The sequence below is a fragment of the Ictalurus punctatus genome, chromosome 6 (genome assembly GCF_001660625.3).
Source record: "Ictalurus punctatus breed USDA103 chromosome 6, Coco_2.0, whole genome shotgun sequence".
In the NCBI taxonomy this organism is placed as follows: domain Eukaryota; kingdom Metazoa; phylum Chordata; class Actinopteri; order Siluriformes; family Ictaluridae; genus Ictalurus; species Ictalurus punctatus.
In genome coordinates, this window is record NC_030421.2 from 12,512,426 (window position 1) to 12,527,512 (window position 15,087).

The window sequence follows — 15,087 nt, forward strand, 5'->3', positions numbered from 1 at the left end:
AACAAAAACAAACAAACAAAAAAAAACAACACAAACTGACCATCTCTGTAGTAATGGTTGTGATCAGATACTCATTATATCATATTTGCATGTGTAATGTTCCTCGGTTGATGTATAATTTTGTCAAATATTTGTAATGGACTGTAACAATTCCTACGCATCTATGTAAAGCATTATCAGGGTAAATTTGCATGCTTAGGTAAATGGAAGATTTTGATGCTGCTTACTGGTGTGACTGTCCAATGTGTTTCATGGTGTATACCTTTCCATAGCGTTTTTTATTTCTTGTATTCTTGTGGCCACATTAGTTTAGTTCCTTCTTGCATATTTTATTTTATTTTATTTATTTATTTATTGGGATGCTGTCATGATGGTGATAAATTGTTTTCATTGGACTTCATTCAACTGAAGGTATAAGAATAGTTATAACAGCATTAATCTTCCTTCTTTGTAGATAAATTACTGAACTGCTGACATCAATAAACATAATTGGCAAAATGCTGGGAAAAAAATCTGTTTTTTTATTAAACATATATTTATTTACAGCATAGCTGTACAATTATACAAAACAGGCCATCTAAAATAATCCATATTGGGTAGATAGAAAATAGAGGGAGCAACATATTAAAGGACACTTTCATTTAAAAGAAAAAAAGGAAAGGAAAACCATAAAAATGATAATAAAAGCTATAAAAGCGATGAAGTGATAGATGAATCATTTGTGAAGAGTGAATAAATGTAAGCGTCATTCACCTGCCCGAAGAACATACCAGTAAAAGCACTGCTTGGCAGCACCCTACTTCTGTGCATCAAAAGTTTAAATATCTGACTTAAGTACTATTGTTTCAACTACTAACTTTGAGAGGTGTTCTGATTTTCACTTTAAGCATTCAGTTTGAAATAAAAGCTAAAAATTTAGATAAAGGTCTGAACTGACTGAAACACTGTTTTAAGAAGACATAATAATGGTAATACAATTTAAAACAAAGGATGATGAGGAATTATTTAAAGGCTGGTATTCAGATGTTGAGTTGTTGAATTTGTTTTAATGAATTAAGTGGTCAAAGTGCATTGTTCAACTGTTAGCTGTCAATACGTTCAATTACTGCAAGAACACCAACCTTAAATATAACGTGCGAGAAGGTTTCCAAATGACTAGACTTTGACTATATAGAGAAAATGCCATGTCGAGTTTCAGTCATTGGAAAGATGGCATGACATTTCACACCATAACATTGACAACATTTTTTTTTTAATATAATAGTTTTATGAAGACATCATGATTCACATTACCTTGTATTAAAATTTACATTTTACCAACATAATGGATAAAATTTTTTGGACCTATTTTCCATTTAAACTTCAACACCAAGACTGTCAGACTCCAGTTCTAGATGTCCCTCCAGGACCCAAGTTTGACACACTGTTCTACACAAATCTGAAAATCTGTAAACACTCTTGATTTCTGCCTACATTTATGGATAATATTTAGCCTTCTCTACACTACAGACTTTATGGACACACTCAAATAATAATTTTCAGGAAAAAAAATTAAGAAGTGCAATGAAGAATGAATAAATAAGATTTCTGACCATACTGTTGCAGTAGGCCTTTTATAACTTTATCTCCAGCCGTGTGGGGGAAGGGGAGGGGGGTGTTGAGGTTGTGGATAATAGCATTACACTTTAAGTCCAAAAGTCTCAAAAATAACCAGATACTGCTTCTTTTTTAGGGTTTTCTCAGAGAAATATTGTCCAAGAAATGCTGGGACTTTCCTGATAACACCATCACCAGACAGCACAACCCAGACCCGCTACTCCGGACCAAAAGGTTGGGAATCTACTAGCTACTACCTACCTAGATCCAAAGATCCCTACATTCTCCAAAGCTCCATTAGTGAAGGATCTTGTCCACACAACTCGTGCTAGGTAAAGTCCACACCACAAGCGTGCAGAAGGACTAAACTCGAGAAGGGACAATCGGTGGCTATAAGGTTTTTAATGTCCATCAGATGTAGTACTCCTTCATACTGTCCCTTATAGACTGGTTCAGGTGAAGTTCTGCCCTGTAGGCAGCTTCAAGGCTGCGCCTGTGCTCCTTTTCTTGGATGCTGGTGGTCCTCTGGATCTGCCGGTGTTGGTATAGAAAGCGTGCCATCACAGCCAGCAAACACAGCGTTACGAACACCACAGCTGTAACCACACCTGCAGCCAGAAAAGAGGTTAAGCTTATTAGGTGATCATTGTGTGTTCATAATTCAAGCCCTATATATGGTTTGACACTAGAGGAATATTATACTGTGTCCCAATTGGGTCTTAAGGTTCATTTGATTAATCAAAGAATAGTTTTTTTTTTTTTAATCCATCCTGTTAGTGACTAAAAAGCAATTAGCAATAATTTGACAAATGATGCTGAAAAAATAAAAAATGAGGTCTTTGTGTCCATTTTAATTTGCCAGCTTTTGCTACACCGAGCTCTATATTATGTGAAAAACCAACAATAAAGCACCTGAGACTCTCTCATGTTGCTTTCTGGGGGGTATTATATTACCACATTCCTTTATCGGTACACACAACACACAAAACGTAATCAATATAGTCATTACACATTTCAGAAATAGAATGCACTAAAAGAAAAGATGAACACAAAGAACCTGTAGGAATGCTTGTGCTAATTACACACTCCAGTGACTCTTACAAATGGCGCAATAAAGCAGATTGTGGCAATATACCGCACCTCCAATTACCGCTGAATCTCTTTGGGTGTCTTCTTCACTATGCTTGTTATCTGTACCCACCTCGTCCCCATGGTCTGCAGAATAAGGACAAAAAATTCCTATATCAGAGATAATCTACAAACTTGCTTTTTCTAAACCATATATATAGTATTAATCAAGGAGTTTTGTGTTTTAATGGCACCTAAAAACAGTAGCTCCTTGAAAGAAAAAGAAAAAGAAAATACCTAGACGGGATTTAGAGGTTGATAAATCTGCCAGCGCCCCACAATTAGACTCAAGCAAATGGCCTCGTATGCTGACCAAAGAGCTCCCACGGTTCAGCAGTGCTGCCTTCAGTGGAGCTACGTGATTGTACTGAACAGATGAAAAGCAGCCGATGAAACCTTTGGATCCTGCTTGCGCTACTTCCTCGTCTAGTGCATCAGTTCCTGCTAAGAAAAATGGTATCATTAAAGTGGAACTGGTAATTATTACTAGCACTTATACTTCAAATGGTTATTGAAGACTATTAAAGAAACACTCACGGCACGGCTAAGAATATAGAAAGATGGCAATGTTAAAGTTGGATTTTCAAAGACTTTTGATGATTTAATGCCTGTTTTTAGTCAAAAGCACTGTTTTCAAGCCAGTGCAGTCTCTTGGGAATGTAACCTTGTTTTGTCATATGAATTAATATTTAATCTCCCGATTACAAGTCTTGAGTTTCTGAATAAAAGATTAATGTGGGTAAAAAAAATTGCAGGGTGTACTTAAAAATCCATTTGGCCTTTGCTTAATGACAAAAGTGCAAATTTCCATGCATATAAAACTGCTTGCGGAGAGACGTGATAAGCAGTGGGACAAATTTTAGAATTCTATTTTTTTAATAATAAAAGATGCATTCATTGAGTTATTGTGTCATGTTTAATATAAGAAAGGAAAAGATACACTGAATCAAACATATATAGTAAAGCACCCAGTAACTTTTACTGAATCATTTAGAATACCTTCCGTACATCACTCTCTTACCTGTAATTTTTCCTAGGGTTAGTGATCTCATCGAGTTAAAGTCAGTGTCCTGTGAGAGGGTATATTTTTTATTGTCTTGATCAACCTACCAAAAAAGCAGACAAAAACCAGTGAGTCAGGATTTCTGAGGAACTCAATTCAAATAAATTTTTATGCATAATTTGAGGATTCAAAATGGAACCTATCCTCTACTGGGTGACACTCGGTTAGTGGGATTATAATACAGTATATTATCATTACAGTATACATTTATAGAAGAGTAAATACAAATGGAGCTAAGTGTGTTGAAAAGAATACAATAAACAGATTGTGAATAAGAGTGCTAGGATGAGCACAAGACAGTCTTTATGATTACAAACAGTGGTTCAAAGGTAGAAATCTACAGTGATCCAGGTGAGATTATTCACTGAAGCAAAGGTGAAAATTTGCTTCACATAATGTGCAGACCAAAAATGGTCCAAAACAACTTACAACTTACTTACATGTAAATCTTGACCTGAGTCAACTCCACTGTACACTGTTACAGTGTTCAGTTTGATCTAGATTATGTGTGCAGGTCAATGAAGCTGTAGTGTTTACTAACCTGCACATAGACATCTTTTCCTTCTCTGTGAAGTCGGAGTCGATGAAGCTTCCCATCTGCCAGACTAGTGAGCACAGGGCTGAACACACTGGGCCTTCGCTCCTTATGAAGCTGATACCAAATCTGCAGACTCCCTAAAGCATGAAATAAATGAGACATGTCATGCAGCTGGAATTCGCTTAAAAATTATAGTTTGTTCCCCAAGGAACTAGCGCCACATAAATAACAACGACTGGAAACCTACAAATGGATATTAACAGTTATGATCACAATGCTGGGCTTCAAGTCCTATTGTTTTCATAATGTGTTAGCCATGTTCACAAGGATTGAATATTTTATTATTTTTTTTATTTATTTGTTTGTTTATTTTTGCTGAACTATACCTACAGCAACTGTTATAATACATCTTTAATAATGATAAATTATGTACTTTTTTGTTACACCATTATAACCATTATTCACCATTAACCATTACATGTTTTTTGAGAGCTAAACCTTAAAGCTGAATTCACAGAATACAAACTTTAACGTCACTTGGGTTTTTTGTCATTATCATAACACATCCAAAGGAGTTCTGTACCTCAGCTTAGTGTGAGGTGATGATCTATCTATCTGTCTATATTATAAATTACACTGGTGCTTAACAGTTTGTGAACCCTGCATATATTTGCATAAATATCACCTAAAACTTCAGAAGATTTTCACACAATTCCTAAAAACAAATAAAGAGAACCCAATTAAACAAATGATATTACACTTTAATGATATTAAAAATATTACACTTGGTCATTTACTTATTGAGGAAAATGATCCAATATTACATATCTGTGAGTGGCAAAATATGTGAACCTTTGCATTCAGTATCTGGTGTGGCATCAATAACTGCAACTAAACGTTTGCAGTAACTGTTGATTCAATTCAATTCAATTTTATTTGTATAGCGCTTTTTACAATAGACATTGTCTCAAAGCAGCTTTACAGAAATATCAACATGGTATACAGATATTAAAGGTGCGAATTTATCCCAACTGAGCAAGCCACTGAGTGGCGACGGTGGCAAGGAAAAACTCCCTAAAATGTTTTAAGAGGAAGAAACCTTGAGAGGAACCCGACTCAGAAGGGAACCCATCCTCCGTCTTGATCAGTCGTTGATCAGTCTTGCACATTCCTCAGTACAGAACAGTTTCAACTCGGGGATGTTAGTGGGTTTCCTCACATGAACTGCTTGCTTGAGATCCTTCCACAACATTTCTATTGGATTAAGGTCAGGACTTGGCCATTCCAAAACATTAACTTTATTGTTTTTTAACCATTATTTGGTAGAACAACTTGTGTGCTTACGGTAATTGTCTTGCTGCATGACCCACTTTCTCTTGAGATTCAGTTCATGAACAGATGTCCTCACATTTACTTTTAGAATTCACTGGTATAATGCAGAATTAATTGTTCCATCAATGATGGCAAGCCATCTAGATGCAGCAAAACGGGCCCAAACCATGATACTACCACCACCGTGTTTCACAGATGGGATATGATTCTTATGCTGGAGTGCAGTGTTTTCCTTTCTCCAAACATAAAATGCTTCTCATTTAAAAGTTCTATTTTGGTCTCATCCGTCCACAAACATTTTTCCAATAACATTCTGGCTTGTCAATGTGATCTTCAGAAAACTGCAGAATGGTAGGAATGTTGTTTTTGGAGAGCAGTGACTTTCTCCTTGCAACCCTGTCATGCACACCATTGTTGTTCAGTGTTCTGATGGTGGACTCATGAACATTAACATTAGCATATGTGAGAAAGGCCTTTATTTGCTTAGAAGTTACCCTGGGTTCCTTTGCGACCTCACAGACTATTACACATCTTGCTCTTGGAGTGATCTTTGTTGGTCGACCACTCCTGGGGAGGGTAACAATGGTTTTGAATTTCCTCCATTTGCACACAATCTGTCTCACTGTGGATTGGTGGAGTCCAAACTCTTTAGAGATGGTTTTTATAACATTTTCTAGCCGGTGAAGATTAAGAACTCTTTATTTGAGGTCCTCAGAAATATTCTTTGTTCTTGCCATGATACACTTCCAAAAACATGTGTTGTGAAGATCAGACTCTGATAGAGCCCTGTTCTTTAAATAAAACAGGGCGCTCACTCACATCTGATTGTCATCCCATTGATTGAAAACACTTGACTCCAATTTCAAATTCAAATTAATCGCTAATCCTAGAGTTTTACATACTTTTGCCACACACAGATATGTAATATTGGATTATTTTCCTCAATAAATTAATGAGCACGTATAATATTTTTGTCTCATTTCTCTCTTTGTCTATTCGTAGGACTTATGTGTAAATCTGAAGGTTTTAGGTCATATTTAGGCTGAAACATAGAAAATTCTAAAGGGTTCACAAACGTTCAAGCACCACTCTGTGTGTGTGTGTGTGTGTGTATATATATATATATATATATATATATATATATATATATATATATATATATATATATATATATATGTGTGTGTATATATATATATATATATATATATATATATATATATATATATATATATATATATATATATATATATATATATATATTTTTTTTTTTTATAAAAATGTGGGTCGATTGGCCCTAGTGGTCACTCTAAAACATTTATAAATATTAATTTCATCTCTGCCTCTAGCTCTTTGCTCAATACTGAATGTGTCAATACGCACATTAGTACCTCGCCCACATGCATGACGTGAGAGACAAAAAGGGTTTTGTCTGATCAAGTGGATCAGGGTCAATTTAGAGTTTTGCTTTTAGCCTTAAAAATGGTGCATTACAATGTATTTGAGAGGCTGACGGACTGCGCTGGTACATGGCGAATTACGGATGATAATGTTCTGCGTTATCCTTCACTATTTACAAAGGCGTGAATTGAGCAAGCGATTGGGTTTAGCACAATAATGGTTTGACTGGAGAGGAACTACAGGGCATTCATCAACCCTGTATGTGTTTGCAAACAAATTGTTTCATATGCTTTGTTGGGAACAAAATAACAATAACATTAAAAGTCTAGTGTACTGTAAGCATTTTGTTTTTTTTTTTGTTGTTTTTTTATGTAATGCATGAAATACAGCTTACAGCTAGGAAATTCTACCGTTAGATGATACAGCATAAATTAAGATATAAATTTTAAAAAATATGTATGTCTAGAAGGCCACTTTGGATTTTGGTACCTATTTTATTTTTCCAGAAATAGTGCTAGCCAGAGTGCCTTTTGTGCGGATATGAAAAAATTAGGTGCTGCTTGTGCAACTTCCCTGTAAGCAGCCACAGTTAAAGCAGAACTGTCACATCGTGTATAGGTGAATATCCCAAAAAATAGCCGAGTTGTTATTTTTAGTTATATTGCAACAAAATATATTCAATTCACCATATAATGTAAAACCATATAATCTCCTTATATTTGCTCACTAATACAACAAATTTTTCACCTGCACTTAGTCCTCTGTGTCATACCCTGCTTTTCTCGCTTGCTCCATGAGCTGTGACCTGATTGGTCATTAGGTGAAAAAGAAATTCATATTCTGTGACTCAGCACTTTTTATACAAGTTTTATTTACTTTTTTTACTTTTTTTTAATTTACTTTTTAACGGCAGCAGCATTCTTGGTAACAGAAGTGATATGTAGGTGGCAAATATAGGTCTTGAGATAAAATTGAGCAAAATCTGAGGGAAGGGATGATAGTTCTGTAATCAGTAATACGGCCTCAATAATGCTGATAAAACCAACTTCTTACTTACCCCTAGAGCTTCAACCTATTGTTGTTGAGACTCGGAATTTGCTGAAACAATTCCCACTACACTACAGTCACGGAATTTAATATTCATCTTTAGGCTTCTAGCTTCAAATGAACTTCCTGGAAGTTTGTGAGAGTGAACTTGTCTTTGCTTTGCTGTTTCAGTCTGGCACCCCTGCTGCTCAAACTGCATATATGGGCGGTGTGGAAAATTCTGATGAACTGAATAAGCCTAAGATTGAATGTGGGGGAAATTCTACAAAGCAAGTGGGTGCTTTTAAAAATGAACAGTAGAGCTTTTTGTACTTTTATTATGATATGATATGGACTGGGGGGCATGGTCAATTAGTAGCTAGGACGTTTGTTCTTGCACCTCCGGGGTTGGGGATTCAATTCCTGCCTCTGTCCTGTATGCGCAGAGTTTGCATGTACCTGGGGTTTCCTCCGGGTACTTTGGTTTCCTCCCACAGTCCAAAGACATGCATTGTAGGCTGACTGGCACCTCTAAATTGTCCGTAGTGTATGAATGTGTGTGAATGTGCCCTGTGATGGGCTGACACCCTGTCCAGGGTGTCCCCCTCCTTGTGCCCTGAGATCCCTGGAGTAGGTTCCAGGCTCCAACGTGACCCTGTGTAGGATAAGCGGTACAGAAAATTGATGGATGGATGTTATGGCTTCAATGTCAGTCTTTCTGTACCTCTCCCATTCCTTGCTTTTGTACACTAATATATGATTGCCTTTGAATTTTGCTTAAAATTTTGAATCTAATACGACTATAATTCAAAAATCGAAGGCTCTGCTGACTTGGAGACATGTTTGGAGCCCATCCTTCCTTTTTCCATCTTTCCCCTTTTGACTACAGTCATTTTCTCAGATTCTTGATTCTCTCAGGAAAATATATATGCAGATCCATCAAACTTCATACAACGATTCAGGCTATTAGCTGCAGTAGGCCTATTGATTTTATATCTCACTCTCTTATCTCTTTTTCATATCGTGAAGACTAATGATGCATTTGTTGTGCAACACAGGGAATATAACACTGGAAAAAAAAATCCAAGGAGAATAAACTGGCTCTTAGTTATGTGAACCCTCCAAATCAGTGCTTCCCACACACAGACTTTACTTGGGTGGCCCGTCCAGGTATATTAATGACCATCCAATTATATTTGGCGACCCATTTTAGCATTTTTTTATTTTTATTTTTTTTTATCCGTCCAAGGTAACAACACCATATGCGATCGACTAATTAGTGGATAATCTCCCATCGATCTACCCCTTCCATGCCTGTTCCGTGCCTCTGCTATCATGAGAATGGTCTCCTCTCCTGACAATCGCACATGCACCGCAGAAAACCACAGAGAGATGTTTTTCTGTTTTATGTCAGAACCACAGACCAAGTAAAGCAACTCCTTATTTTCTCCTTACTACGTAATTGTTGGTAGTACGGAGACCTGCACATGACATACAGGAAATAACATAAATATCGTGGCAATGAACTAATAACTTGTTCACTCATTTTAGTAAATTGTGGCTATGTTGTACTAATTCATTACAAATTCGTAATTCGTGGCCACGTTTTAAGTCAAACGAGCAAAAGAATTAGTACAATGTGGCCAGGATTTACAAAAACGAGGAAACAAAGTAATAAAACGACGGAACGAGTTCTTAATTTGTGGCCAGGATATACACAGTATGTTTCTCTGCAAGTCATGTGCGGGGCTACGTAGCATTGAATTCTATGAAAGAAAGCAGCAACTATGCTGTTTTGGGGCTATGGCAGTTAGAACGACAGACTACTAAATTTAACTATGGTTAAGCTACAAATTTCTTCATGCATTTACTCAGCATATATGAGCATTCAAAAATACTTTAAGAAAATACAGTGTGAGGATGAGGAAGAGAGATGCACAGCACCATAGGTAACTTAGCAAATGTTAGCATTTAGTGGGAAATGGCAATAAATGCATAGGCCTGAATAATTATAGTTAATTTGAAATGAAATTACAATTGCAGTCAACAATGAGCAATCTTGAGTGCAGGTTCCAGGACATTGAAATGTTAGGGGTGCTCAGAGTCCTTGGTCCAAAGGCATTTACTTCAGATGAAATGACAAGCCTTTCACTTTTGAACCCTAACAATGAAATTCATCCCAGGACAGGAAGCCAGAGTTCTGCAGGAGTGGCCCTCTTACAAGCAGCATGTACTATCGGGATCATTTAGGGTTGGTAAATTATCTGAATTAATATGAACTGAATTATTTTGTCTCGTCTGTCTTGACATTTAGACTTGTTTGTTTTGACATCTGTAAATGTGTCAATTACACGTTACGCTCTTTTGCCCTGCCTTGGCTAATCGCTGAAGGACAAGACGCAAGCTCAGATGATACAGCTGCTAGCCAGTGAAAGCAATGAATGTGCAGAAATATATCCAAACCTCTGCCTTTTTCCATCAGCAGGGCTGGTCATACCCGTCTCCAGTGTTAACTGTGATATAGATTTTTCAACCATGAACAGGGAATTTTATCTTTCTTTTAGCACTAAATGTATTTTGCATTAGTTAATTTAAAACCAAGTGCCTGTTTTTCATCTGATTTTCAGGTCAAATTTGACCTGAGAAACAGTGTGAAAGGGGAACACCTGGCTGCAAGTCTTCGAATATCAATAACTGGACCAACACCAGAGGTGTTTCCATATGCAGAAGCATTGAGACTCTTCTTTGAAAAACCCAGAAAGATTAAGTACTCTGAAAAACAGTGCCAGCTTTGTAAATGCTAAAGAGTTAGTTTTTTTTACTTGGTCTTACTCTTCCCATGTGGATAGAAGGATAGAAGAGTAGGGGCTGAATGGATCTGTGAGATATATTATGTGAAATCAATATAAATATTCAATTAAACAAGATATTGTGTTAAGTCATACATTATTTGTTGTTTGTCACAAGTAGTAGACCATTGGAGAGTAATGTCAGCCTTTTCCACTGCAAGTATATTTCAGACCTGGGGGAAGCACTGCAAATATAGCTTAAAAACATGTGCCCTTGTCTTCATAAGTTACCAATGTTTCAAGACACATCACTGCCATGTGCCGTGAATGTCAGCAACAGCAGGGAGAGTTGATGCCAGGAAAAAGCATGGAAATGCTCTCCCCCAGCAAAACAAATCAACAGTCACCTTGTCATGGCGTTTAGGCAAATGGGAAATTTGAGCTTCAGCGGGGCACTTGAATGCAACATAAATCGCATTTAATGGGTTCAGCTGTGAGGCTGTGCTCGTTTACAAAGAGACTGTTTTAACCGCAAGGCTGCTTGAGCTGACATTTTGAATAGCTCATGATTATAGAGCCGACTCTACAAGTCGATGGCCTCATGGCACCCGTCTAATTAGCGAAAGACAATATCAATATGAGAGTTATAAATCTTTCACGGGCTAATTGTTTTCAACTCTGAGGTGGACGTACTACAGATGATGACATGTTATCTCTCACTGCCCCGGTCTCACAACATAACACAATTATTTTGTGACAAAGCCAGTGCTAAATTGTTGAGCTTATTAAAATTGTATAATTTCATTCTCAGCTACTATTGTAGAGCCTACACTTTTTCCCCACTTACCATTGCGAGCGAGGATAACAGCTACATACTGCTGGGTGAAGGTGTTGACGGTGAGCAGCATAGCAGGACTCTGTGTGGTGAGAAAGCTAAGCGCCATGTTGTCTCTGGACTTGCTATATGCAGATATGGATGAGGAGGAAACCTGGGCCGTCCTGTTTTGCATGACGGAGAAAGGCTCTTGGAATGTGTATGTCACTGAGGAACCCCTATCAAAGGACACAGATACCTCTGGGGAAGAGAAAAAGCAGATTTGTTAGCAGACACGTTTGTATTAAAATAGAAAACCACATCGCAATTTGCTTCTGTGTAATTTGTCCACTTTGTGGGCCTTTTTTTTTTTTTTTTTTGCTGTAAAACCTGGGCATTTAGTTGCATTTACTGTCAAGAAACAGCTCCTAAAGCAAAGACTAGCTGGAGAAGCACAGACAGAGTGCAAATAAGTGTGTGAGTTATGGGAGAGAAAAAACAGAAATATCACATTTACACAAGTATTTAAAACCTTTATTCTGTGAAATTTGAGTAAAGTTAAGTGTGTCTTAACACAGGATTGTTTTAAGACACACTTAAAATTTAGGTGCACTCAGGTGCATCCTGTTTTCATTTATCATTGTCAAAACTTGGATTAGAAAAAAATAGCCATTGACCATAGACCTTACAGACAGGATTGTGTTAAGATACATATCTGAGGAAAGCTAGCAAAACATTCCGGCAGGATGTAAGCTCCCACAGAACACCATGGCGTCCTTAATTTTTTAAATGAAAGACATTTAAAGCCCCGTTAGAACTGGAGCTCAATCAAAGGGCTAAGAACCATTGACCAAGAACTCTATGACAGAAATCCAAAGCTTCCAAAGAAGGACACCATCTCATCATCGTTCCACTAATTTTGTGTGTCAAGATTGACCAGATAGAAGCCACTCCTGAGTAAAAGGTACATTAATATCTCACTTGGCATTTGCCAAAAAGCACCTAAAGGTCATGAGAAACAAGATTATACAGCCACAGTAGACTGAATACCAAGCATTAAAACTGGGGAAAACCAAGCACCACTGATTTTTTTTTTTTTTTTTTTTTTTTTTTTTTTTTTTTTTTTTGTAGCAGGACTGAAAGGCATGTCAGAATTTAAAAAAAGGGGAAGAAAGATCGATGGATCAAAGTACAGAGCCATCCTTGAGGAAAACCTGCTCAAGAGCCCTCAGGACCTCAGACTGGTGTGAAGGTTCACCTTCCACCATCACAATGATCTGAAACACAACACAAGACAGGGCTGGCATGAATCTCAACCTGATTGAATTTCTTTAGAGAGACCTGAAAATAGCAGTCCTGCAACACACCTCATCCAAGTTTGAGAGGTTCTCCAAAGAGAAATGAGAGAAGCTCCACAAATCCAGATGTGCCAGAAGTCTGTTTATCAGCAAAGCACTGAGTAAAGGGTTTGAGCATTCGTGGAAATGAGATGTGAACTTGCTTATGCTTATACATAGTGGAGTTTTTTTTTTTTTTTTTTTTTTTTTTGGGGGGGGGGGGGGATATCGACGAGAAGATGAGAATTTATACACATTTAAAGTGAAGCTATAATGCAACAAAATGAAGAGAAAAAGAATGGTTTCTCATTGCGTTGTACTGTAAATCTCAGTAACAGTACAGATCTCCTCAAATAGGTATTTTTGACATTCTGTGATCTATTTACACAACTGTCAGTTATAAATTGCATCTACTATTTCACACTGTACAGCATATTCTCAGGCAGAAATGGATGAGCATTGGATTACTTATGGCTGCAGTGACAGAAACATGACGGCTCTTCAGCACACATCAAGATGAGTATTTATATGAAAAGCACTCAAGCTGTATTCTCTCTGATGGAACCCCTGTCCTTTTTATTTAACGAAGAAATTATGCCATGCATAGTCTGTTATATACCAGAAGTCTGGATATACCAGAAGTGGCATATATTTATGTAGAATATCTTGGCTGGCTTGATTTTTTTTCTTCCCTCTTCCTCCAAAGCACAGAATAGTCTGCATGATTATAATAGCAACCAAGATGAGTAATGGACTTGCACAAAGACGAGCCAAAGAATAGGAGCTTTGCTTTCTCGTCTTATAGTCTCAGGCTTTGATCAGCTCTCGGAGTGCTTGATTTGCATACAGATCTTGGCAGCATCATGCAAGGCCAGGGTGAAAGGATGCTTTTTTTAAGCATGCCTTTTCCACTTGAATTTCATCACTATTTCATTTAGTCTGTCCATATCTGCATCAACTTCTGGTATCTATGAATATTTTATTTTCCATGCCCATTTCATAATAAGTGAAATAAGCTCTGTTAAAAACCAGTGCAAGACTGTTCCACCCACACAAGTCCAGCCGCGAAGAACAAGAACTATCAACTCCAGATGTGTAACAAGGTTAAGACAAGTCAATATCGTCTAATTGCATTGTCGTGATGGGAGGCCAGGCTTTTATTGACTTGAACGATGTGAAAAGAAAGTGATTTTGTTTTGAATTTCAAGCATCACAGGGGAAAATTCTCACTCAGCAGACTTCAGCTTTTCCCACCATTTTTGGAGCATCAAAGCAATCCGATATGGCATCAGAAAACCTTTTGAGAGCCAGTTCTGCAGTTCATGGTGGAATTTATATCCTAGCACAACACATTAAATATTACACAAATTGCTTATGTAAATGACTCTGAACACCTGACGGAGTGATGTTGCACCGTCATTTCATCACATCTGAGAGGTGAGTGTAGAGGCAAATGTTGCTCATTAATGGGAATACGTTAATTACCATATTTTAGTGTTTACAATCTTGTAAAAGTGGAGCTCTGAATTTTTTCATCAGATTATTCCTGCAATGTTCATTAAGGAGAAAGCTCTTACAACTGTGAATCCACTCACTGACACTAAATAGTAGATAATTGGGCAAGTGTGCATGTGTCTTAGCCTAATAAGCTCCCAGCAAAATGCCTTTGTGCCTAAATATTTTTTCTTTTCCTTTCTCAGAGCATAGCTCCTTGTCTATTTGATAAATATTGTTGCTATACCTTCCTTGCAGGAGGGCCCTCCATATGCGGAGTGTGTGCAGTCACACACATAGCCGGTGCTCTTCTCCACACACCTGCCCCGGTTGTGGCAGACGCCCACAGAGCTGCTGCAGTGACCCGCACAGCCCGAGCTCACACCTGGGGTCGCCTTGGCCCTTTCGTCCAGGTCAAAGGTCATGCCATTTACATTAAGCGCTCGCATGCAGCCTAGAAAGCCTCTCTGCCTAGAGGCTGTTCCTCCTACAACAAAGAAAACAACCTGGTAAATCAGAGAACAACAATGAATTCACTCATACAGATATCTGCAGGTGATCATTTAAGTGAT

General features: G+C 37.6%; 1 protein-coding gene across 2 annotated transcripts in view; it reads right to left on the reverse strand.

Annotated features, from left to right (window-relative positions):
* Positions 1–506: 506 nt before the first annotated feature.
* Positions 507–15,087, reverse strand: part of cntnap5a (contactin associated protein family member 5a) — a 138,429-nt gene continuing 123,848 nt past the window's right edge. Inside the window, exons 18-24 of one of the 2 annotated variants that reach the window (XM_017470359.3) lie at positions 14,763–15,002; positions 11,718–11,945; positions 4,329–4,462; positions 3,746–3,830; positions 2,962–3,165; positions 2,737–2,811; positions 507–2,204 (exon numbers count right to left, since the gene is read on the reverse strand). In XM_017470359.3, coding sequence (XP_017325848.1) covers positions 2,008–2,204; positions 2,737–2,811; positions 2,962–3,165; positions 3,746–3,830; positions 4,329–4,462; positions 11,718–11,945; positions 14,763–15,002 — 1,163 coding nt within the window. In that variant the 3' untranslated portion in view covers positions 507–2,007. Of the gene's footprint in view, positions 2,205–2,736; positions 2,812–2,961; positions 3,169–3,745; positions 3,831–4,328; positions 4,463–11,717; positions 11,946–14,762; positions 15,003–15,087 lie in introns of both variants that reach the window. The other variant, XM_017470358.3, reaches the window with a different exon arrangement.